This window comes from Mirounga leonina, unplaced genomic scaffold (genome assembly GCF_011800145.1).
Source record: "Mirounga leonina isolate KUSES-001 unplaced genomic scaffold, KU_Mleo_1.0 Mir_114, whole genome shotgun sequence".
Taxonomy (NCBI): domain Eukaryota; kingdom Metazoa; phylum Chordata; class Mammalia; order Carnivora; family Phocidae; genus Mirounga; species Mirounga leonina.
In genome coordinates, this window is record NW_023270265.1 from 27,148,120 (window position 1) to 27,174,213 (window position 26,094).

The window sequence follows — 26,094 nt, forward strand, 5'->3', positions numbered from 1 at the left end:
GAGAGCACAAGCAGGGGGAGCAGCAGAGGGAGAGGGAGAAGCAGGCTCCCCACCGAGCAGGGAGCCCAATGCGGGACTCGATCCCAGGACCCCGGGATCATGACCTGAGCCGAAGGCAGACACTTAACCATCTGAGGCACCCAGGCGTCCCCTGATGATCACTTCTTAAAAAGAAAGTATAATTATAGATTTTAAAAAACCATTTTAGCTAACATTGGAATTTATTGTTCAGCTTCTACCCTTTCAATGTTTGTTTATACGAATTTCACTAAGAAAAGGAGAGATGAACTGAATTTGCTGCATTTTACCTTATCCTGGAAGTAGTATTTCTTGGAGGAATCATTAGGACCGATTTATCTTTCAAAATGCCCACTTAGATTATTTAATTACACTAATTATTTCAAGTTTTGTAATAATAGATTGCTCCATTGCTGAGTATTTTCACATGTCTCTGATGCTGGTAATGTTCATTTACAGGCTGATGTGCATTATCATCTAATGTTTAGAGTAAACCAAATTATTGTGAGACAATCAGATTTCCTTAAAATTCTTTCCTAATCATTCTTTTTAAAATTTTTTTATTCATTGTTATTTATTTATTTGAGAGAGAGAGAACATGAGCAGGGGAGAGGGGCAGAGGGAGAAGCAGATTCCCTGCTGAGCAGGGAGCCAGATGCGGGGCTCGATCCCAGGTCTTTCTGAAAAGTTAAACTCTTCACTCCATAATGAGGGCTTAGCTTTTATGTTAATAATGTTGGATTTTCCCTAATTGCTTTAAGTTCAACATGACCCCTAATGGCCAGAGGAAGAGTACAGGTACCCCAAGGGGCCTGGGGTTGCCCCAGGGTAGGAAGCACAGACTGGAAAAATGGAATTGATGAAAACTTTAAGGGTGATGGGAGCCTCTGTGGATGCACTGTCCTTATCAGACCAATTCTTGCTGTGGCAGTTAAGACTGACCTGGATCTTCTGAGGTACATATTACTTTCTTTATATTCCAAGATTACCTTCTCGTTACTTCCATCTTTGTGCTGAGTTGAGGCCGGAGTATCATAGGTGTTCTTCTTGTGCTATTCAGGAGTCAATGTTGGTTGTTTTGTGACTGCCACAGCCATTTGTACCATCTTTCACTATTGTTCTGCTTTGTGTGGTAGTGCTTTGCTGTCTTGCTGTCCTTCCTTGTGTTAGTTTCTAGACTTAGTATTTTATGTGGACTGTCAAGATGTGCAATCTTGGTAGATAGGCAGCATTTAGGAAACTTCTTTGTCATTTTTCACAAAGAGAGAAACCCAGGTTATTTGTGACAGCCTTATTGGGGAAAATTTTTTTCACTTGTTTAGCTGCATAGGCCTCTAAGAATTGTAATACTTTACTGTTGGGAGGTGATACCCATGAGTTTTGTTTTTCCTGAGAGTGATGTTGAGTAGCTTTGAGCTTTTATATATTCTCTGGCCCAGTCCTCTGGAGACCAAGTCTATTATATTTTGAAATAGTTATTTGGGTCTAAGATACAGTACGTCATTATGAAACGGCATGTTGCAGTGTACTTTCCCCCTGCTGGGTTATCTGTCATCTGCCTTTTAAAGTTCTCAGGTGTACCATTCAAATCCTCAAGACCTTTGTTGCAAACCTAGTATCTGTGTCTTGATATGAATTAAATTGGAATTCTGTGCCCTGTAAAATTGACATTAAGAAAGAGTATATGCATTTTCGTATATGATCCTTTAGCAAAAGTTCAAATCTTAGCCTGGTTTGATCTTATTTTTTGTGTGTGTGTTAGAGGTCATAAACAGAAGGGAAAGAGTAGAGGGATAAGTACTCATTTTATGTTTGCATGTTTCACACACACACACACACAAATACATATAGTGCACTACTTCAAACTAGTAAATACAAAGCTTTTGTGTAGTATGTAAAGTTTTGTATTTGAAAGAAAGCACATGATTAGTTTCACTAAAATACAGTTGCTTTTGTTCATTGCAGTTTCTACCCTTTGCATGAGCCATGTTTTTAGGTGAGTGCCCGTTTCTTTACTGGTAATAAAACATAAGGGAAATTTCTAGTATGATATTTGTATATTTCCCCTAGATTTTCAAATTGGAAGGCCATTAATTTTTTTAAGCATTTCAGTTGCAGCATAGTGCAGTCCTTTGGGGGGAATTGGTAAAATGAGGATAAAATGGGTACAGGATTCCAACAGCTTGAAAATAATGCAGTATTTGACCAGAATCTCTTTTGTATTCCCTACTCTGGTTCTATTCCAGTAGTCCTGGAAATGTGCCTACGGACTATTTACAGTGAGATTATAAAACTGAATCGTGATTTTGGTGAATAGAAGCCAGAGCATGTGGCTCCAGCACCCCAGCTGGCAGTAAGCTCTCCCTAGGTTTATGAATGTAGTTAGATGGCCCCCAACTGTTTACAAGACAGCAGAGGTGAGGTCTTTGATTGACAAGTCAGAAATGCATTATATCATTCTCTCTGCCAGTCTCTGGTTCATGCTGTTAAAAATGTCAGCCTCCAAGTTTGAATGGCAGCCTGAGGGCCTTAGAAGCTTTTTGTTTTCTGAGATGGAAACACAAATTGGATGTGTGCCTGAGCGCTTCATCCTGGGCTGTAATTTCATCTTTTAGCTAAGAACCACAAGGTACACGAGCAAAGCACCCTGTAAACAATAATACTGTGGAAAAAAAAATAAACAAGGTCGTGTTTCTGGTACGTTGATCCGATGGTGTCCTGACCTCTATCACGTTGAACATCTCCACTCTGATTGCTGTTCCCTTTGGCATTACAATGAGAGAAAGAGAGACTGACATAGGAGGAAAAGATTTAAAGTTGCAGTGTCGTTGCACATTCCTTGTATTGGCTATGAAATATTGACTGTCAGAATGTGACACTTGGTTTTTTAAGCAACCTTTCTTGTTTGAGGTGTTTGCAGTTCATTCCTTTCTCCCCCATTTGTCTGCTCTCATTGATAGGGTTGGAGGTAGTTGCCTTAAATGCATGAGAAGGGACAATGTTAAAGAGAAGTGGTGCTGATGGAGCCAAATGAACTTAACACTGGAACATAAGTGCAGGCTGTGAGGCATGGGCAAAAGGAGACTGAAGTTGGGTTAGTTCATTAATCTGGGGGTTTATGGAACACTCTGTTGTAAGGAAGAATCAGTTTAGGTCTCTGCTCGGTTTCTGTGGAGGCGGTAGGTTGGGAAAGCAGTGGTGGGTAAAGAGAAAAGATGGATTAACATAGTTTGTTAAACTGATAGTCTACTATATAGATAGCCTCCTATATAACAGTATTGTCAGTCACATCAAAATTAATTCGGCTATGTTATTAATTGCTGTAATTATCCAGTGTCTTTGGGAAGTGGCTCATTATGAAAGACTTAAAATTTTAGCAAGAAAAAGAACTTTTTTTAAATGTGCAAAATTCGTATTTATAGTAAGGTTGATGAATAGGTCATGTGGGGGAACCATTATGTTTGTATTAGTACAAATTTCTATTTTTAATAGAAAATCTTTGTTGAAAAAGCCAAACCATAGATTCTTGGTAAATATTTTCTAGTAGTAGAATGTGTTTTCTGTTGCTGTTTGTATTCAGTTGCAATATATCTTAAAACAACAAATATTTTATATTTTTAAGATTTTTCTTCCTGAGAAAGCAGCACTGTCAGTAGATGTATGCTATTATCTTAATCCATTTTGGGGGGCATAGACCTTGCCAGTAAAGTTTTAAGTGAGAATGACCTTTTATAATTCTTCTGGAGAATGAAAAAGTAGGGGTTTGTGTTGAAAGTACTTGAATTAACACTATTGATGGTTGTTATTTTAACACTATTGATGTTTTTAAAGGACAGCTGTTTAGCTTAGCTCTCTCTCTTTGCAAATGTGAAAGGCAGGAGAGCTAGTCTCTATCATAAATACATAGTGAAATGCACTGGAAAAATGGTGGTCATCATTTTTGACATTTTTAATTACCTCCTTTGAGGTCATGCTGAAAGAGAGGAGATAATATTTGTAAAATACTGCCCTGCTCCCTGGTATCCAGAATTAGGTCCTCACTTAACAAAATACAGTGCAAGACCAAAGGGAGGAATATTGAGATTTAGTTATTGTTTTAAGTATTGCTCTCTATTTTTAAAGCATAAATATTGATGTAGATTTCCATTTAACCTAGGAGAACCCCGAGAACCCACCATCTTGACTCAGTTGGGGCGGGGGAGTTCAGAAATCGTTGTTAAGAGAAATTGATTTCTCATTGTCTGATTTCTTGAGGATGAATAAAAACAAACCATTCTTTTCAATCTTGGAAGAATAAGAGGTGTGCAAGTGCTTATCAAAGAAATAAGGCTATAAATATGTACATTTATGAAATCTTCTAAATCTTAACACAGAGAAACTATAAAATTTCTTCTCTTGGTGTATTATTAATGCATCAGTTACTGTGAAAATGCCTGAGCCCACGGCTTTTATACAGCCACACCTCCATAATAATGATTAGCTTTATTACCTAAAGTCCAGGCTTGCCTTAAGAGCAAAAATCAGTGTATTCATAGAACCTTAGAATTTCAGTATTGGGAGAGATATAAAAAGCCATTTGGTTGCATATTAGGAATCCTTTATGAAATATTTGGCACGGGGTCATATAATCTCTCCTTGATCACTGCCAAGCCTAACTTGTTGAGGCATCTTGTTTTCTTTTTCACTGTTGATTCAAAGTGTTCTCACAAGAAGGAGTCAAACTTTTGTTCATTTAGTGATTAGAATTCTGCCTTTCAGAGTAATATAGAGTAATTGTTTTCATGTTCATATATTTATATGTTTGAGGATAGCTATCATGTTGCTTATATTTTCTGTTTTCAGGGTGAATATTCCTGGTTCTTTTAGTATTTCTTTGGAAAATATCAGTATTCATTTCTGCCATTTTTATAACCTCTTATTTTGGTGGAGGGCATTATCATTCTGTTGTCCTTCCTTGTGAGCGCATTCCACCTTGACAGTGTCCTTATTACAATGTGGCATTCGTAACTAGAGTCAGTGCTGCAAAAGTGTGTAATAGTGTAGTGTACAGGGAAACATCTTGTTTTGAACATAATTTGGATTATGTAATTTAATTACTGCAGCCTAAAACCGAAATCCTTCTTTGGTGTAGGGGATAGAAAAATCTCTAGGAACTTAGCCTGGGTTTGTTTCCTCACCTTTTCTTTGAAGCCAGAAAAGCATATGTGAGCACTTTGAAAAATGACATAATGTGGTGGCATATCTGGTATAGGTATTTTAAACCTAGCTCTAGTTCCTGAAGATGGTGAACATCTGCTTAGAGGTACTGTAGAGCTCCACAATGCACTAATTGAATTACTCTTTTCTGGAGTTGCCGACTGCACTAATTGAATTAGAGTGTGTGCGCGGGAACGCGCACGCGCGCACACATACACACACGTCCCTTAACGGGAGAGGCTGTGGGACAATGACTGATGGTGTGTACTGTGCTGCTATCTAACGGCAGCCTATGGAACTACTACATGGTCTCCAGGGAAGAGATCATGCAGTCTCCTGATCTGGTGTGACCTCAGTCTAACCCCATGCAGTTTAGTTCAAAAGGTCTCAGGATGTGTTTTTGTAATTCTAAATCTAAGAAGAAAGAAAGTGATTAATTTCTCCATTAAAAAGATAGGTTTTATTAGGCACAAAAATTTTTGAGAAGTATTAAGTTGTCAATATTCAACTGAATTTAAAGCTTCTAACCTCTAATGTAATGGGTGAAAACAAATCCAAATGTACTGAGTTAATGGATCATGTTCTTTCTTATTTTGCCTTTCATATGACACAAATGTAAAAAGGAATTACTTTTTTGAAATGTCTTAGCATCACAGAAGGGAAGAATGTTATAGGGTTTGGGTTCTTAAATAAAATTTCTTATGGTTGTGAAAATACTGAGATCAGTCAATTTAAGAGTATTAACAAATTTGCTATACATGAGTATGCTTTATAAAATTTTAAAAGTTGTTATAGGAAAAACACTTTAATTACAGCAGTATCAGAGCAAGTTCTACAAATCTCTGTTGCTCTAGCTAATCTTTTAAAATTTAACTTTACCACAAATTTGGGCAAGTTTGAAATTCTCAGAAGTGAAGTAGGTAATTCTCTTCCTTTTCTAAAAAAAGAATCTGTTAGTTACAATTTAATGCTTTTTGTAAAATATCATGAACGTATAATTCTGTACAGCTTTAAAAGCAAACACACTGAGGAGAACTCAGCATGAATTGATTTGATCCAGTTTAAGCATTCTGACTTGTAAAATAGCCCTTCACAGAAAAATACATAGGCGTAATCACTTGATTTATAGAATGTGTATGCGTGCATGTAATACCACTTCACTAATAGAGAAGTGCTATCGGTTACCTTTCTGAGCATTTAAAATGATCTTTTAGTTTTATTGTATGAAAGAAACAAAGTTTTATAAAAGTTTTAATCTCTTCTATATAATTTTTATTAAAATAAGTCTGAAATAATCCAATATTTTGTAGGCAAGTTTGTTTTTTATTGTAAAATTGAGCTACTTAGGTTTTTTTGTATAAATGGCTTTGATGGAAATGACTGAAATATCTGATACGCACTCTATATAGGCTTTAAGGGCATTTTACTGATTTAGAGAATGCCTTTGACATCATTATAGATCTAAAGCTTTACAAACAACATTGCCATTCACAACTAGCCACAATTCCATTTAATTCATATATAGAGAACCTTCTATGTGCCAGGTACTGTACAAAGTATTGGGCATAAATTAAGAGTCAGACCCTGTCCTCAAGGAGCTTGTAGTTATGTATTAGACATTTATTGAGAACCTATATACCAGGTACTGTGCATATAATTTGGGGGGACTACAACTGAATAACCATTAGTTTAATGTATTTTTCCCATTCATTGAGCTTAATGGCTTAGCAGCAGCCCTAAGGAAGCTGTATACTGATGTTCATATCACATATAACTCATCTCAGCAAAAAGAGTGATATGCATATTTCAGACTAGTCTGTCTCTTAAATGGCTTTTCCTTCTGCCTTTAGACACTTTCTAAGGGGTCAGTATTGTTTTTGGTAGTTTTATGTGTAGCTTAAAGAGATGGGTAACATTTATTACAGTGCCTCCTGCTGGTAGATCATAGATTTTCAGTCCTTGTCTCCAGAATTGGTAGTGCCCACTTGTGGTTTGGTAGTTTGTTCAGGGCTTCTTCTAAGGCTGTAAATGGGAAAGAGTGCATTGCATACAAGGTATAAAATGCTTCTTTAAACAGTCTATTTCTAGCACCTAAATTGTCCTGGGACCAACCCTTGATATAAAAATTCATAGAAACCTGTTTTTCACAGAGAGTGGTAACTCCTTGCCATAGTGCTATAGTGTTAAAATTCACATTGGCCAGGTTGTTCTGTAAATTAAACACTGACAGCTACCCTCAGGGGAACAGCCAATGTATTTATGATGATGTGCTGATTACACAAAATACACTGCAAGCAGAAAACAGCTGCAGAGAACAAACCTCTTAAAAAGAATACAATTACAAATAGCACCCTCAGTATTTCTAGTGGTGAGTGTAGAATACAGCATGCTAATGCAGGTTTCTTACTTAGTCTGCCTGAAAACAAAAAATCTGAAGGAGATAAGTTAAATTATGGTTGATTGCACATGTGGTGCCAACATAGCAGTAAACAAATTTTGTTTCTGAAGAGCATAGGTACGAGTGTACAGATATCAGGTGTATCATAGTCTCTTCCCCCACCCCTCCTTTTTGCCAGTAGGTTTTATTACTGCTTTTCTCATATACAGGAGGGCATGGCCTTGTGATAGGGATTCTGGACATTTGAAGGATATTACACAATGAATTGAGCAGGGGAGTATCTAAATTGTGTTTTTAAAAATCCAGTAGAAACTTGGTATGTTGTTCATTTAAAGATACAGCTCTGTATTTTCATCGTTCTTACTAGTGGCTTTGAAGATGTTTACCTTTGGAATTAATAAAAGGAGTCACGTCTTTGTAGCTATGGTAAGGTCTTTCTGATTTCTTAGAATCTCTCTTTTTCAAAAATATGGTGTTTGGGGACACTGGAATAGTTGGATGACTGCATATTTTTAGGAGAATGAACTTTCAAGTATGTCCACTTTCATCCCTGTGTGTTTCTGGTCACATGCAGACAGGTAAGAAGAAGAGAAAAAATGTTAGTTTTCCTTGAGATTGTGTTACAGTTTAGGGTTAGTATCTATAAAATATTTCAGTTGCTGAGTATGGTAGCTTCTGTTTAAATCAGTAGAAAATATGTTGATCTTCCAAGACATAAATTTAGTCAAGCCAACTCTGAGGTATAGCAAAGGGGACACAGTGATTGGAAACAGTTCACTTCACCCGCCTGAAACTAAGAATCAACTTTTCAGTGTATGGATCACTGGTATGTAATAATCGACTATTATTGGTCTGTCTGTTGGTCTCTTTTTAAATCAGTTTGGAACCTCCTAGAGTTATTTTCTTGCTCTGTTGACATCAATCCCATGTGGCAGAGGAGTTGTATATAACCGGTTTGGTTTAATCAATAGAATAATTGATAAACCAGATAAGATTTAAGCTGATTATAGCCCCAATGGAATTCCCCAGAGGCCTTGGACTCTCTTAATTTTGACATGTGTGTTGTGTACCCTGAGGATGAAGTGCAGTTTGAATTATCTGTTTTTATTTGCTTAATGACGGGGAGGGTGTTAAAGTCAAATGTTTAATTAACCCAGCAATGGGCTGCGTTGTCACTTACACACAGCTGATTGAGATATCTCATGGAGAATACTGAATAGGAATGATAATGTGGCACTGGGACGGAAGATTGCTTTTTCAATCCATTTGCTGGGTCACTGCTTTGAATGTCTTATTGGATGAAAGGCATTCAGCCTGGAGAAAAAATTCAGCATTTAAGTACATTTTGTTCTCTTTCCCCCTTCTAGCCCCCTCCCTGCCCAGAAGTTAACTAAAACAGATACGTTCTAGGTTTAATAAGCCATTCATGTACTAGTAAGAGATCAGGGTAGTCAGTAGCCTCAAGCTACATAATTTCCTGTGGAAACAGAAAAATCCTACTAGCCTCCAAGGTATTCTAAATGTGAGCTCTTTTGTCCCTCACATGCCTTGTTCCTTGCCATTATTGTGTAGTTGTCTTTGGTTACTTGTCTCTTGCCTCTTTCTGTTGTGTTTGCTTGATATGCAGCTACTCCAAGGCCATAGGCAGACCTTTTTCTCCTAAAGAAGCATATACTTCTGTACATTTTTGCCATTTCATGCTGTTTGCTTCTATTTGGTTATATTTTTGATCAAGTATTATAGTGAGATTGTCGAACTATTTATAGAAAGATGAAAATGTGAAGTATAGAGATTCTTGTTCCTTTTGCTACTTCTATTATATAAACAATTGGTTCCTGGTATATTTCATTTTGTTGAGAGGCAGTTTACTTTCTGTATGGACTAAAAAACTAGGCCAGGAAAGATTCTAATAGCCCACACCATCAAAAATGCAGTCCAGGCAATTGGAGTTTTAATGACTTGCTGCCCTGACTAGCTTTATAATCAAATGTAAAATTCTTTGGAGGCGTATTGAGCAAAACTTTAAAAAAATGTTATCATGACTTTCCTTCTTTGTGGTTCTTATGTTTCTTCCTTCTATCCCCTAAAGATCTAAACCAGGAATTTACTAATTTTTTTTCTTTGCTTTAGTCATTTGTATTCCAGAGAGCACAATAGGGAGAAGGATACAAGATTGATTTTTTTTATGTGTGTCCTCTTGAAAGCATAGTGTGGGGCATGACTACTTGGAGGTGCGGGGGTTGGGGGGCGGATTTACAAAGCAATAGAAGCATGCAGCTAGTTTTCAGGCGCAGGTTGGACTTCTGCGGGTCAAGGCAGACCAGACGAGTAGCTTATCTTGAGGGACGCAAGTAATAGACCAAATATAGAGCAGCTATTTCAGGAATCATGTAGGTCATTTAATTATCCATTATGATTGAGTGGCTAATGCTCTTTTGGCAATTACATGACCTCTGTTATTCTTGAAACCTTTCCAGGCCCTCGTGGGTCGAATGACCCACCAGTCAGTGCTAGCAGGCTTCATTCCACTCAGAAGGAAAAGAGATGCTGGGAACTAGTGGCATTTAGAAATGGCTATGCTTTCTTTACCGACCACTACCCAGAATGCCTTTTGTACTGCAGTCAGTGATAGGCAACTGGTTTTGAGGTCAACTATTCCTTCATTTACTTCATTGCAAGAGCAAGAGGTGCATTGGTTTCCACAAGAAGGAATTGTGGTAAAACCAACTTTAACACCAGAGTTGGCTATTGTGTTCACAGGTTCTGTGCTGCAAGAGCAAGTACTGTGGTATTAAAACTAATGTTTGATCTCTGTCAAACCAGTCATCCATTACAAAACTCTGAAGTTGGTAAAGCATTTTTTTATCCATAACACAATATGCTATTGATGATACTAATAACAGATTTTTAAAAAATCATTGATTTTAATTAATTTTAACTAAATTAAATTAGCCAACTTAACTTGGCTAATCATTATTTTTATCATTTTAGCATGATTATTTAAATTAAAAGGTCACTTTATTTATTTATTTATTTTTGGTCTTTGAAACAGTACCTATTTATTTACTTACTTATTTTTTTAGGACAGGGGAGGGGCAGAGGGAGAGAGAATCTTTTTTTTTTTTTTAAAGATTTTATTTATTTATTTGCGAGAGAGAGAATGAGAGACAGAGAGCATGAGAGGGAGGAGGGTCAGAGGGAGAAGCAGACTCCCTGCCAAGCAGGGAGCCCGATGCGGGACTCGATCCCGGGACTCCAGGATCATGACCTGAGCCGAAGGCAGTCGCTTAACCAACTGAGCCACCCAGGCGCCCCAAAAGGTCACTTTAAAATTGAGATGCTGAGCCAAGATTGAATAGTTCTGGAACACATTTGGATTAATGTTTCTCACTTGTTTTTCTTTCGTCAACAAAGGATCATTACTATTTCCAAAGAAAACTTTACTTCTGCTAAATGATAGTAAAACTTTTTAAAATTGTAGTGACTTTTCAGGTAATTCTGAGAAAAGGAAATATAGATTTCTTGTGATTCTTTAGATTAAGAACAGTTATAGTGTGGAAAGGAATGACATAAATTATTTGTAGGATTTGTCAGGAATGCATAAACAAAATTCTGTATACTTAGCAAAATGGAAGATTTAACGTATATAACCATTCTCTAGCATTCCAATAATTTAAGACCGTAGGCTTAAGAGAAATAATTTTGTTAGAATAACACATAAACATATCTTTTAAGTAGAAACCATTTGTGTTGTTCTAGAAAACAAATCTTCTATTGGAGAAAAAGAAAACTATTTTTAAATTTGTTATACACAAAGAGCATTGTTAAAGCAACTACAGCAAACCTACAGGTTGTTTATTCCTGGAGCAGTAAAATTAGCCATCTTTCCAAGTAAATTTGTTAAACTACTCCTGGTAGAACTTCCACGTTCATCTGTGTTGGTTTTATTTTCATTTTGTTGTTTGGTAATATTAACAAATGAAAAATTGAAGACGTGAATTGGTATTTATAACCCTCGACCCTCCAGAAATAGCAGCCCTCTTACTTAAATTTTCAATCTTTCAGGCCAGTACTACTTTGGTATCCGGCTACTTAGAGGCTATGAGAATGTAGTCAGTGTAAATGATATTAGCTGTTTTCTGTTGAAAAACGTATTTTCCCTCATTGTAGTTTTTTAAGCCTCTGTAGTGGAGATGAGCAGAAAATGAGAAAGCCAAATTTACAGTAAAAGCAAAAGTTACAGCTTAAACTCAAGTATCCTGAATAAGGAGTATAGTTAGTCTCTTTGGCATTTTAAGAAGAGAGCAAGGTATATAAAAAAAAAAGTGTGATATTTGATTTCTTATTGATACGTTGCAGTTCTTTAATGCATATCCTTCAAGGCCTATGTTGGACTGTTTTTCCACCGTTGGGAACCAAAAGTCTATATAAGTCTATGTAAGAGGAGATGATATTTGTAATTTTAAAGACCTGAAAATTCATGAAGGTTTTGTATAATTAGTGGGAAAGTCCAGAGGATAATAAGCCCACAAAATAGTAATTTTTTTTAATAAAAAAAAAAGGAGAGTGATTAGACAAGGGACAGTTCACAATTGAAATACACACCTAAACACAAATCTTAACCTAGTCCAGTCTGGTTTTCAGACATTTACTTACTTATGTAGAATGATTTCATTTTTACTCCACAATAGGTAGAGAGGCTTTAATTTTTTTCATGACATTGTTGAATTGTAATAAAATGGGAACACCAAAGCAGGGAAGATATCCAAGGTGACGAAAGTCATTTAGCAGAAAAAGATCAGGAACAAGGATGATAGAAATAACTAATCTGCAGAGAGAAAGGATTTTGGCATACATCCTAAGGGGTTCTATAGTTCTCAACCCCGTTTTGAGAAATCAAAAAGATCTACAGAATGCAGATGTCTTTGAGTTACAAAAATAACCAGATGTCCTTATTAGTAGAAGCAAATGTTTGCGTCTTAATTCACACAAACTATATGCAGAGGATCTCTGGATGAAATATTGTATAAATAAGGCAGGAAAGAAAATTGTGAAAGGCTCTGTCCTAAACACCTAATCATAAAGGTAATATCTTGAAAAAGAAAACAAAAAATATTAAGATTCATGTAGATTTAAAGGTAAGAGAGGCAAATTAAGCTAGTTACACTTTTGTTCACATGATACGTGAGTTTGGTTTTTTATTACTGTGACTTTTAATCCCAGATCTCCCTGGTGAATTTTTGTTTATTTTACCATGCTTGTTTGGCTACTTTGTGCATTGCCAATTGTATTTTAAACAGTGAAAGCATATGCTTGAAACTCCTTGTGTTTTTTTTCCTGAATGAATGATAGTTGCCTTAGTTCTCTCAAGCAAAACAATCTACAGTAGTATATAAATGCCCCCTAGCAAGCCTCTTGGGATTTTTAAAATACTAAGCCACATTGTTACAAATAGATGTGGTTTGTTGACCTCACTGGGATGTTAAGCAGAATAAAATGTAAAAAAAAAAAATACTTGAAAGGACAAGGTATGAAGTTTTTTGTTTTTGAATCAAGCCTTTCAAATAAAAAACCTTTAGAGTTTAAATAGACTGTGACTTCTGATGTGGAGCATATTAACATAATTACAAACTCTTTTATATACTCACAGTCATTCCTAAATTGATGTTCAAACCTTTGATTAAGTCACAAAGCTGAATGTGTTCAAACGCTGTGCGATACCTCTCCTATTCATAAAACAGGTAACTGTTTTAGCTTTTTTTTTTTTTTTAATCCCCATATGTATTGCCAGAAATTTGTACTCCTATAGCTATACTTTTAACGGTGAAGTATTAAACTGCTGTATCACGATACATTCTATAACTTGAAAGTTAACAAAAGCACGTTTGCTGCTCCTTCATGCCCTTGCCTTGTCACTCCCTGGTGCAGCTCCGTCTCTTCCATCCTTCTTATCAGAGCATCTCAGTGCTTAGTTGAGCTTGTTTATCTTAAAAGAGCAGGAGGCAGGCTTTTAGGGAGTAAGCTACATGTTCCAGTATAACAGGCACCAATGCTGTTTGACTTGAAAAACATTTGATCTCTTACATTACCAGCTCATGTCACTGTCATAGAGACTACAGCTGGGCTGTTGTTCCGTTTTCTGTCATTTTAGCTTTGAAATAACTGTTAGTGCTGCTGCAAAATCTCCGTGTTTAAAATTGTATATTGGCTGCCCCCCCAGGACTCGTAAGTAAACAAGGTGATATGCGTGGCCAGAGGGAGCATATTTTGTTAGCTTTGTCTTAAATAAGCACCTTCCCTATCTAAAGGTGGTTTTTGTCTGATCCCTGATGGTGTGCCGCATAACTTTGCTTGTGTACATTTGTAGATGTCGCAATATTTTAAAGCAGATTTTGTTACTGTTGTGTGAGCTCAATAACTGTTAATTACGGACTTTTTTTTCCCTCAAATAATGAAGCATTTAGTTTTCTCAGGAATATCCTGAGAAATTAAGATCTCCTGAACAATTTCCCTGAGTAGAGCAGTTTGTATAGCAGCTGCTGAAAATGGGCAAGCAAGAATTTGGTATGTTTGTTAGACTTAAATATTACTTAGCTTTATTTTGAAATACTCAGTTATTGGTAATTTCTGTGCCAGGAATACTTTGACAGTTGGGATCAGGGTAGCAGTATTTAAAGAACAGAAAAGAAAATTTGTAAAATCGGGTTGCTGTTTTCTTCCTTTTTTAGAGTATCTCTTATTTTAATAGTGATAGAATATCAGCTTATTATAGTAGTGGTGGAATGACAGCAGTTTTACCCCTTCCTTTCTTCCTTTCTCTATCTTTAAGAACCTAGTTTGTTTTCCTCTTCTAATTCTTTTCTGATATAACACTACCAAGCCACCCAGCACTTCCTTTGAATTTAACCTAAAATGTATACATCAGCTAGCACAAGTATAATTGGTTGAAAGGCAGCCATCTATCTAGGGAGTTCTTCTAAATACCGAATGTGTCATGTGCTTTGACATGACATATCTGTAATATCTCTGAATACAGAAAGCACTTTCTGTGTTAGCTGTAGGTGTTAAAGCAGTAGTGTGTTTTAAGAATGTGTGCAGTGCAAATTCTGGCTTGTGAGGTAATGACAAGTATTTGCCTGCATAGACAATATATTTTTCCCCCTGAGGTCCCCACACACCTAGTTTCCCTCAAGCTCATCATCTCTGTCAGGTTAATCAATAGGCACCGTATGGCAGAGGGTCAGTAATCAGTGTCATCGTGCCTTTAAATCGTGTTGAAAATTTGCTTAAAGCCTGGGCCAATTAACATCGAGATGATGAATGGATGGGAAGATGGGAAGAGCCTGACGCTCAGGGGCTTTGTGAGGAGGAGATGCTCAGCTGTTGAGCAGCAGACACCAGCGAATAAAATCAGCCATTCATGTGAGCTCAGTCCACCCACTCTTAATGATAATGTCAATCTAGCAAAATATATACACATTGGAGTTGTCACGAGTTCATAAATCAAAGGAGTTTGTCAAAGGCATTCAGATTAACGAGGCAGCAGCAATAACAAGTCAAATTTGCATAGAGAATTGCTCGAATCTCAGTAAATTATGATCCTGTTTTTCATTTGATTATTTGCTAATGTCTCAAGAGGGAGAATGATTATATTAGCATGCAAAATCTACTCCAGAAGTAGAAATCTGAAGTATAGAAGACCAGCACACTATGACAATTAATCAGTTTCTGCATACTAGCATAAATGCACAAGGCCCAGAAATGAACTTCTTTTTTATTATTATTTCTCCTTGCTACTGATCCAAATGGTTCAGCTTGACAGAGACTTTATATTGCTTTAACAGTGTTCTGAATTGTGCCTGCAGGCAAGACATAGTTATGCAGCTATAACCAACCTATCCATCTGCCAACCAGATTGGAATTCTCCTATCCAAGGCTTCCATTAACCCCCACTGACAGCTCCAAACAGGATTAAGAATTTGGAAGCATAAAAAATAGTTGCTCTTTGCAAATACACACAGTCCCTTTGCATTTTGAGAAAGGCTGCATCTGTAATGTTTTATAATTAGTGTCGGACAGTGTAGCAGGAGAAAAAAATCTAGTTGGTGTTCGTTTTTTGTTTTACTTCTGTCCTAGAACGTAAGGCAGTACTAATGGAAGTCCTGTGTGTTTGGTTGTCTGAGAGTGCTTTCCCTTACATCTGGTTTCTAGCACTGTGCTTGGATTGGTAGATTGCTAGAAAATACCACTTCTTGAAAGCTTTAACTGGTAGATCTTGTTGAAGTTTAGCAGGATAGGGAGGCTTTGATGTGGTTGTGGTTTAATTGAGTATGTCAAATGATAAACGTGCTAGAGAAGCAGTGTGCATGAAAACATGCCAGAGAATATTATCTTATGAGGACACTTCAGGTCCTCCCTAAAACTGGTCCTTGAATAGGATTCTTCAGTCAGCTTCTGAACTTAAATGACCTATGTTTGTTCCCATTGTATCCTAGAAGGATTAATTAGAATTTGTTTAGACACACAAAGAGTGTTTTATTTATGTCATCTTTCACTGAAGAGTTTAAATTATTTTTATCCATGTAGTTAAATTACCTTTAACCTTGTAAAAGAATAATTATTCCTATTTTTGAGAATTGCAAATCATATGTATTTGGAGGCTATAATTAGCTTCAAATGATATAATAAGTTAATGGAAAAAAGATTAATTCAATTACTAATTTACCAGTCATGCCTACTGTATGATGTTTGCAACTATTAGAAGTTGGTCTCTAGATTTTTTTTTTCTTCATGTGGTTGTCATTCTACATGATGATGATCAAATGACTCCATTTTTTAAATGTGTTCAAAGTCAAGAGTTATAATTCACCACAACTTACCCACTTCATTAATATAACTTTCCTGGTTCCAGAATCCTTTGAATTTTCTCAGTGAGGAATGTAGTATCGGTGGAAAATGTTACTTCTAGTGTTGGAGCTGACTGTTTTGTTTATAACAGATGGCTATTCAGACAGGCTCAGGCTCTGTGGCACTATCCAACCTTGAGCAAGATGCTTATTCAAAGATTATGATAAGTCATTATGAGTGGCTTGACTTTTCATCACTGTGTAAATTAGTTTAGTTTTTCATTTGATTATATAATCAACTCTTGATTATCCATGTCATCAGGAGTTGTGTGTTCAAATAGATAACTGAAAACAGTAAATAAGCCACTTACTAGGTCATGGAGAATATTGCCCTAGCCATAAACCTGCTGTGTGCTATCATCAAAATCTGTCTACTTCTTGTTTTAGACACTAAAACAAACAAACAAAAAACCAAAAAACCCAGCTCTGAAGAATCAGGGATGCTTTGCTTATCTACAGAAGAACTTTTCTTTCTTAATCAAGGGTTGGCAAACTTTAACTGTAAAGGACCAGACAATAAACATTTGAGGCTTTGTGGGCCATAGAATCTCTGTCATGATTACTCACCTTTGCCGTTGTAATATGCAGGTTGCCATAGATAAAAGGCAAATGAGTGGAGGTGGCTGAGTTTCATTAAAACATTATTTGCAAAAACTCTGTTTGGAGCAGGAGCTTACTAACTCTTAAGTTGTCATACTGGCATGATAAGTGATAAGATAGTAGGACTGTAGTTGGGTTATCACTTTGAAGGTTTTCTGCTTTGAAAACCTTTTTTAAAGCTAGCTGGACAGTGTGAGTATAGGGCTTCAATTATTTATTGAGCACTTATCCATATATTATGTAATGTGTTGCAAAGTAGAGGGAGCCACAAAGACTTCACCCAAAAAGCTTTCAATGTTACTGGGTAGTTGAGAGTAACATGCAAACATTTATCCAATTAAGTGCTAAATTGTGTGGGCCAAGATAATGTTAAGGAATTTCCAGTAGAGAAAGATGGAATAGTTGTATGGTTTCTTAGAGAATATGACATTTGAAATTCATTTCAAGAATGGGTGGGACTTGAATAGATTAGATTTTTTTCTTGTGTTTTTATAATTGTTGAGGGAATGACACTAAAATTAAGGGTCCTTCCAGCCTGAAAATGTTGAGATTATGTCACATGTTTATAAGACTATGAAGAGACTTGCTTAAACTAGGGCAGAAAATGTTTGCTGATGGAAATAACTTGATGTAATACAGCAGAAAATTCTGGAAGGTCTTGGAGTCCAGACCTAGAACTTCATATATGATTTCATAGAAAGAAAGGGTCACAAAAAGTTTTTGAGGGAGAAAGACCACCATGACATTAGTGGTATTTAAGAAAGATTAATCTGGCAATAGCATTCAGTCGAACAAACACTTAAAAACTCCGTAATTATGTTCTCAAACTTTTGCTGAGCCATTGGAAAATGAAGATGAAAAAGAAACTGGCCCCGCCCAGAAAGAATTTTATAGTGTGGGGTAGGAGTGGGAAGCTTGTTCATAGAGAGATACAATAAAGGGAGATATAAAGCATAAGTGCCAAAATAGAAATAAAGTGCTAATTCAGAGTAATCAGTTCCAACTTGGGGTTAGTGGGGGCGAGAGTAGGGAGAAGAACGGATATGCATAGGCTTCTCAGAGAAGGTATCATTTTAGTTGACTTTTGAATCAGGATTGTAATGATGAAGAGATCAGGAATGGAGTCTATTTTTTTTTTTTTTTAAGATTTATTTATTTAGGGCACCTGGGTGGCTCAGTTGGTTAAGCGACTGCCTTCGGCTCAGGTCATGATCCTGGAGTCCCTGGATCGAGTCCCGCATCGGGCTCCCTGCTCGGCGGGGAGTCTGCTTCTCCCTCTGACCCTCCGCCATCTCATGTGCTTGCTCTCTCTCATTCTCTCTCTCTCAAATAAATAAATAAAATCTTAAAAAAAAATTTATTTATTTATTAGAGAGAACGAGCAAGCAGGGGGAGGGGCAGAGGGAGAGAGAATCTTAAGCAGACTCCCCTCTGAGCATGGAACCTGACGTGGGGCCCAGTCTCATGGGGGCCCAGTCTCAGGACCCTGAGATCACCACCTGAGCCGAAACCAAGAGTCCGGATGCTTAACTGACTGAGCCACTCAGGTGCCCCAGGAAAGGAGTCTATTACACATTGAGGGAATAGAATTAGCAAAAGCACAGGGATAAGAGAGTGCTTTTCATACGTTGGAGAATGATAAAATAATGTCACGTAAGTGGTTCCAGAGACTGATGGAAAGGTAAAACAGCCAGATTGTGGTTGCTATACTAAGAAGTTTGGACTTAATCCTGTAGGTGACAGAGAGCTATAAAAGGGTTTTGGGCAGGGTGTGGGGTAGGGTGAGGTAAATGTCTTTTTAGAACATGGTTCTGACAGTAGTGTATAGACTGGATCAGATACGGATTTAGGCAAGGGTATCAGAAGCCTATCTCAGTAGTAATAGCACTCGTAATAGGTGTTGGTGGTCAAGACTAGAGTAGACGTTATGGAAATACAAACCCAGGGTTAGATCTCTTAAAATAGATGACTGAAAGGAAAATTGGTTAGATACATTCCAAGAAAAAAAGGTGGGGGGGGGAGGATGAATAAAAATCTGCTGAGGATTTAAGTTTGGGATGGAAAGAAAAGTTGGGAGGGAAGGAGGTGGCCTAGGATGGGTAAGAATGGTAAAAGAGTGCTTTAAACTTGGATATGTTGATTTTGAGACAGTTTATTTAAATTTATCATCTAAATAACTTTCTTTGAGGTGATTTCTTTGTCTTTTTTATTCACCCCCAGGTTACTTCTGGAAACATTTTATCCAAAATACATCCCTGAGATCTAATGCACAAGCTTCAGCATTATTTCACTTTACTGACTTTTTCCTATCCAAACGTCTGTTACTATGTCTATAGGTGTTACACCCAAATGCTTCCAGTTTGAAGTTACAGTTCAAAGTTGTCAGCCAGACTTTTAGTCTGCCTCTTTTAATTCTAAACTAGTAAATGCTGGGCGAAGAGAGAAATATTTGCATGAATGTGAAAGGTAACAAATTATGTAGTATCTTTTTCAGAAATATTTTAATATGAAGCTACTATTTATATCATATTGTTACTCCAGGACTACAAATACATTCTGCAGATGTACTTACTATAATGAAATGTTCAATCTGAGTGTTACAAATGAGTTGTTTGAAGCAGTCAGGTTTTTCTAATTGGCTCAGGGTTAAGTAGTAGAATACAACTTTTATTATTTATATTCAAGGGAATTTTCCCCCAAAATTTATTTTTCATTTATCTGAATTCTATTTTTCCATTTTTAAAGATATTTTCTTCTAGGTTTCATCTATTTTACTTGTTAATTTTTATTTTTACATGATTTCAGATTTACAGAACTGTTGAAAGAATAGTGCAAAGAATCCCCTTATACTCTTCACACAGATTCTCTGTATGATAACATGTTACCACATTTGCTCTATTTATACGTACATATATATGCTCACATCCATTTACTTATTTTTTTCTGAACCATTTGCAAGTTACAGACATAATGTCCTTTTACAAACGTAAGTGTTTCATTCTACGTTTCCTAAAAACAAGGACATTCTTTTAAATAACCATAGTACAAATTATCGAAATGAGGAAATTGAATGTATAAACAAATGGTGGTACATCTATATAGTGATACTACTTGGCAATAAAAAGGAAAGGACTACTGGGGCGCCTGGGTGGCTCAGTCAGTTAAGCATCCAACTCTTGATTTTGGCCCAAGTCATGATCTCAGGGTTGTGAGATTGAGCCCCACGTCGGGCTCTGGGCTCAGTGTGGAGTCTGTTTGTCCGTCTCCCTTCCCCTGTGCACACTGCTCTCTTTAAAATAAGTAAATAAAAGATTTTTTTAAAAAAAGGAAATGACTACTGATATATGCAACAACACAAATGAACCTCCAATGTATTAAGCTAGGTAGAAAAAGACTTAAAAAATTATATACTATATGATTCCATTTTATGACATTTTGGAAACGAAAATTATTGAGAAAAAAATCTGTGACTATGAGGGAAAGGGGTTGACTGTAAAGGGGCAGTGTAAGAGAATTTGGGAAATGATGAACTGCTTTACATCTTGATTATGGTGGTAGTTACATAACTGTATGCTTTTTGCCAAAACTCATATAATTGTACACCAAAACAAGTGAATTTTTCTATATATAAGTTTTAAAAGTGGGGAAACAATCAGGAAATTAACATCGATACAGTGTTACTAGATCATCTATAGAACTTATTCAGATTTTCCCAATTGTTCCAATAATGTCCTTTATACCATTATGTCATGATGCCCACCCAATAGTTACCTGTCAAAATCAAATGAAATTGAGGATCAGGAGCAAGAAAATTGTGGGTATGGGCTAGAGAGGCACTACTCATCTTGTTAGGTGCAGATCACTGTTTTTCAGTATATAATTCTGTATAGAGAAGTTTACCATCGATTTTGCTTTAACCCCCCAAAATAATCTCAGATCACAGGTTGCATTCAGTTGTCATGTCTCTTTAGTTTCCTTTCACCTGAAACAGATCCTTAGTCTTTCTTTGTATTTCATGACGCTGACATTATTTGTTAAGTACAGACTAGTAATTTTTTAGACTATCCTTCAATTTGGGTTAGTCTAATGTTTTCTTATGATCAGATTGAGATTATGTGTTTTGGGCAAGGCTACCTCAAAAGTAATAATGTGTTCTTCTCGTACATCATATCAAGAGGCACATAATGTTTTATTTGTTTTTTTTTTATTTTAAGATTTTATTTGAGAGAGAGAGAGAGAAAAAAAGTGATCACAAGCAGGGGGAAGGGTAGAGGGAGAAGCAGACTCCCCACTGAGCAGGGAGCCCGATGCGGGGCTTGATCCCAGGATCCCGGGATCATGACTTGAGCCAAAGGCAGTCCCTTAACCAACTGAGCCACCCAGGCGCCTAAGAGGCACATAATGTTAAGGTGGTGTCTACCATATGTCTCTACTGTGAGGTTACTGTTTTTCCTTTTGTAATTATTAAATATCTCATGGAGCCGTATTTTAAGATTATGTAACTATCCTGTTACTTGTTTAACTTTAACCCACTAATTTGTGGCATGAGTCTTGCTTTTATCAAGTGGTTACCCTTAAATAGAAGTTACTGGATATGATTTAGTTTGATGACCCAGACAGTTAATGAACATTGCTTATTGGGATGCATCATGATAAAGATAAGAGGGATAACTGTGCTGCTGAGCTCTCCTGGGTGATGTTGGAGAACACACAGGCTTTGAGAACCGCTGAGGTGACCACTTAGTTATACAAGGGTGTTTCATCATTTCCCTCCACCCTCAAGACTGTGAACTATTCATCTCCTATTTGCTTTTTTGCCGGCTTTCTGGCTCTCCTCTTCACTGTTAGAAGGGTACCTTACTCCTTGCTCCTGATATCATGACTTGTTAATGTCCCTACCTCTATTTTAAGGTAACAACAGAAATTTAGTGATAACCACTCAACAGCTCCTCATCTAAATCAGATAAAATAGAGGGTCAGGAGGAAGAAAATTGTGGATATGGACTAGATGCTGCTCATTCTATTACATTCACATTACTATTTTTACTATGTAATTTAGTACATAGTTTACCATCAATTTTGTTTCACCCCAGTCACCTATAGAGTAAAAGTGATTTATAACAACTTCACTATTACAAACTTCTACCAAAATAGGCTTCCAAGTTTATTATGATGACATTTTAACAAAACATAATTAATGTTGAAATATAGGACTTTACATTGAATTAAACCAGTTTGGATTATAAATGATATTTTATTTAAAGGAGGGTGGAACTTCATGGTCTGGGGAATAGTTACTTGCAAGTTTTAAGTTTATAATTCAGTACTGACAAGTTTGTATTACATAAAACACTTAATTTTAGCATTTAAAAGTACATATAACATAAAATTTATCATCTTAACCATTTTTTAAGTGTACGGTTCAGTGGTATTAAATATACTCATAATATTTTGCAGCCATCACCCCTATCCGTTTCCATAACTTTCCATCTTGTAAAACTGAAACTCTATACCCATTAAACAATAATTCCCCATTCCCCTACTTCTCCCAGCCCCTGGCAACCACCATTCTGCTTTCTGTATGATTTTGACTACTTTTAAGTATCTCATATAAGTGGATTGATATAGTAATTATCTTTTTGTGACTGGCTTATTTCACTTAGCATAATGTCCTCAAGGTTCATCCATGTTGTAGTATGTACCAGAATTTCCTTACTTTTTAAGGCTGAATACTGTTCCATTGATGTATTACACCACATTTTATTTATCCCTCCATCAGTCACTGGACACTTGGGTTGCTTCCATGTTTTAGCTATTGTGGTTAATGCTGCTCTGAACACAGGTGTACAAATTGTCTCTTGAGATTCTGCTTTCAGTTCTTTTGAGTATATATCCAGAAGTGGAATTGTTGGATCATATGATAATTCTGTTTTTAATTTTTGAGGAACCACCATACTGTTTTCCACAGCAGCTGTATCCTTTTATATTCCCACTAACAGTGCATAATAGTTCCAATTTCTCAACATCCTTGCCAATATATATTTTAGTTTTTGTCTGTTTTTGATAGAGCCTTCTTAATGAATGTGATGTGGTGTCTCTGTGTAGTTCTGATTTACATTCCTGAAATGATTAGTGATGTTGAACATCTTTTCATGTGCTTGTTGGCCATTTGTGTATCTTCTTTAGAAAAATGTCTATCCAAGTCCTTTGTGCATTTTTGAATTGGTTTGCTTGGGGTTTTTTGTTTGTTTAGTTTTACAACCTCTCTATATTCTGGATTTAAAAAAAAAAAGGTTATTTTAGAGAGAGTGTGCACGCGTGCGCACATGAATTGGAGGGGAGGGGCAAAGGGAGGGGGAGAAAGAGAATCCTAAAGCAGATTCCCTGCTGAGCGCAGAGCCCAATGTGGAACTCCTCCCAGGACCCCAAAATCATGACCTAAGCTGAAATCAAGAGTCAGCTGCTTAACCAACTGAGCCACCCAGGCACCCCTATATATTCTGGATATTAATCCTCCATCAGATACGTAATTTGCAAATATTTTCTCCCATCCCATGGGTTGCTATTTTATTACTCTGTTGATATTTAGAATTCTGAAGTCGCTTTCAAGTGGATTGTTGTTTTTTCCCCTTTTCTTAAGTATTTAAAAAATCCCATTGACATTTATGGTCTTCTAGCTGCCGTTTGAGGTGATAGTGGCAAGAATGGACTCTAATTTTAAACCATTGATGAAATGATGTTGTTTTGAACTAAGTACTATGTTATTTTTAATAAAAGAAAATCAAATCTGAGAAGAGGAAGAAGAGAAAGAACTATTTATTTTAGGATCCAGACTTTGAGAATTTCTAGTGACCAAACATTTACTATAGTTTAAAACTAATTATTTAAAAGAGAAGGTAATAATCATGGTTTAAGTTACTGCCAGCTAAGTATAAACTGGAGCTTTCTTGTGTCCAGTGTCAACCTGCGTTTTCAAAGAGCAATAAACCAGATTTCTGATGACTGTGATCTGCTGGGCAGTGCTTAAATACAGATGAAATACTTTCCACCTAGGTCCCTACTTACATTTATTTATATACATGGGCATATGTTTTCCTCTACATAAGTGTATGTCTGTATGTATATAAATCTTCAAATGAATAAATGCAGAAATATACATGGTATTCTAGCTTACAGAATTAGAAATGTAATTCAGTTTACTCCCACAGAATAAGATTGAAGATAATGAGAACTGAATTAAAGCTTACTTTCTTTCACAGAATTCCTCAGAGAGAGAAGACTGTAATAATGGCGAACCCCCTAGGAAGATAATACCAGAGAAGAATTCACTTAGACAGGTATGAAATTCAGTCTGTCTTAAAATAAAAAACTACCAACAACAAAACAAAAGACAGGAAACCCTCAATTTGCCATTCGATAAGCACTGGAGCTTAAATTAAAAGTACTCTGAAGTTGAGGTGGCTATAGCCATCAATTTCAATCCGGTAACATTGTTTTCCCAGTCATTTAAAAATATCCTAGGTGTACAAGTACAGGACAGGTCGATTGCTTACGTTTAGTGAAAACAACATCAAAGAAAAGTTTTCTTGTTCAGGAAAAATAACTTGAAATGCTTCTTAAGTGCAAATAGTAGAATAGTTGGCTTTAAATCTTATTTTCCTTGTGAGATTCTTAATACATTTTTTAAAAATTAACAATCAGAAGGGATCAGCCTCTAGTGAAGGTAGCTCCTTTTAGTCTGAGCAGTATTTGTTTGCCTTTTCTAAAAGTAAAGGCCATTATTGATGATAACGTTAAAAAAATTTTTTTCCTCACTGTACGCCACTCCCCAAAGGTAACACATTTTACTTTGAAAGTTAATTCCATGGTGCTCTCTTTTTAAAAATTAAAATGTCCAAAAACATTTGCTTAAAAATTTTGCTCTTCTCACTGCCTTCAGCAACCTCTAACATCTTCTGTCTCCCACTAGCAACAAAAACAAGTTCTTACAGTGTTGCCAGAGAATAGGTATACCACCTCTTCACTTTTGGATAAGATGAGCACCAGCAGTAGCCAAAATAATTTCAATTTACTTACACTTACAGCATTCTTAGGAAAAAAAAAAAGAGGTCTAATATTTGTTTAGTGCCCACCACAAACCTGCTATTTGTTTCATTCCATCCTCACAATCACCCTACAAAGTTGGAAGATAGGGCTTCCAATTATAGATGAAGAAAATGGAGACTGAGGGAGGTTGAATGACTTGCTTATTAGCTCGTCAGTGATTTAAAACCCAGATCTCAATGTTGCTCAAGCATTTCTACTTCTGCCTTCTGATTCCAGTTCATATAACAGTGTTATTATAGGGAAAAAGTACTTGACGCTGTGATATACTCATTTTTTATTTACTATATGGTAAAAATTTGGGGATGGGCACTTTTCCTTTTTGATAAAAATAATTGTTTAGTAAATAGAACTGAATCCATTCAGGAAGCTTTTATAAAAAACCTGAATGATTAATAATTGAAACTGCATAGTTACAACTTTAACTATTTGGAGACAAACACCTGATATATAAATCTAAATAAATAGAACAGTATTGAGTAAGATAAATTTAGATGTGGAAAGACTCTGCCCACTATACAGAAACAACTGTCAGAAAACAATGACGCGACAAAAAGTTTTGGCAACTTTATTTAAGCTAACAAACGAATTTTCACTCTGCAAAGTTATAAATTAATTTTAATAGGCTGATCCAGATGGTCCATTTGGAAAATGGATAGGCTGATCTGTTGAAAATTAAACTAAATTTATCTCTCTCATACTTCAAACTGAAGCAAGAGAGAGAATCGTGCCTATTAAGTCCAGCACATACAGATGGACCAGCAGGTCACACATGGGACTAATCTGATTCATTTTAAAAATAAATGCAAACATTATTGAATCATTTTCTACTTGCAAGATCAGTTGTGTGCAGTATTTGAAAGAGATATGCTG

General features: G+C 36.3%; 1 protein-coding gene across 4 annotated transcripts in view; it reads left to right on the plus strand.

Moving 5' to 3' along the window:
- Positions 1 to 26,094, plus strand: part of BTRC (beta-transducin repeat containing E3 ubiquitin protein ligase) — a 169,618-nt gene that overhangs the window by 63,384 nt on the left and 80,140 nt on the right. For 2 of the 4 annotated variants that reach the window (XM_035027496.1, XM_035027513.1), the window contains one exon: positions 24,378 to 24,455. The exons of the other annotated variants lie outside the window; for them this stretch is intronic. In XM_035027496.1, coding sequence (XP_034883387.1) covers positions 24,378 to 24,455 — 78 coding nt within the window. The remainder of the gene's footprint in view (positions 1 to 24,377; positions 24,456 to 26,094) is intronic. 4 annotated transcript variants of the gene reach the window in all.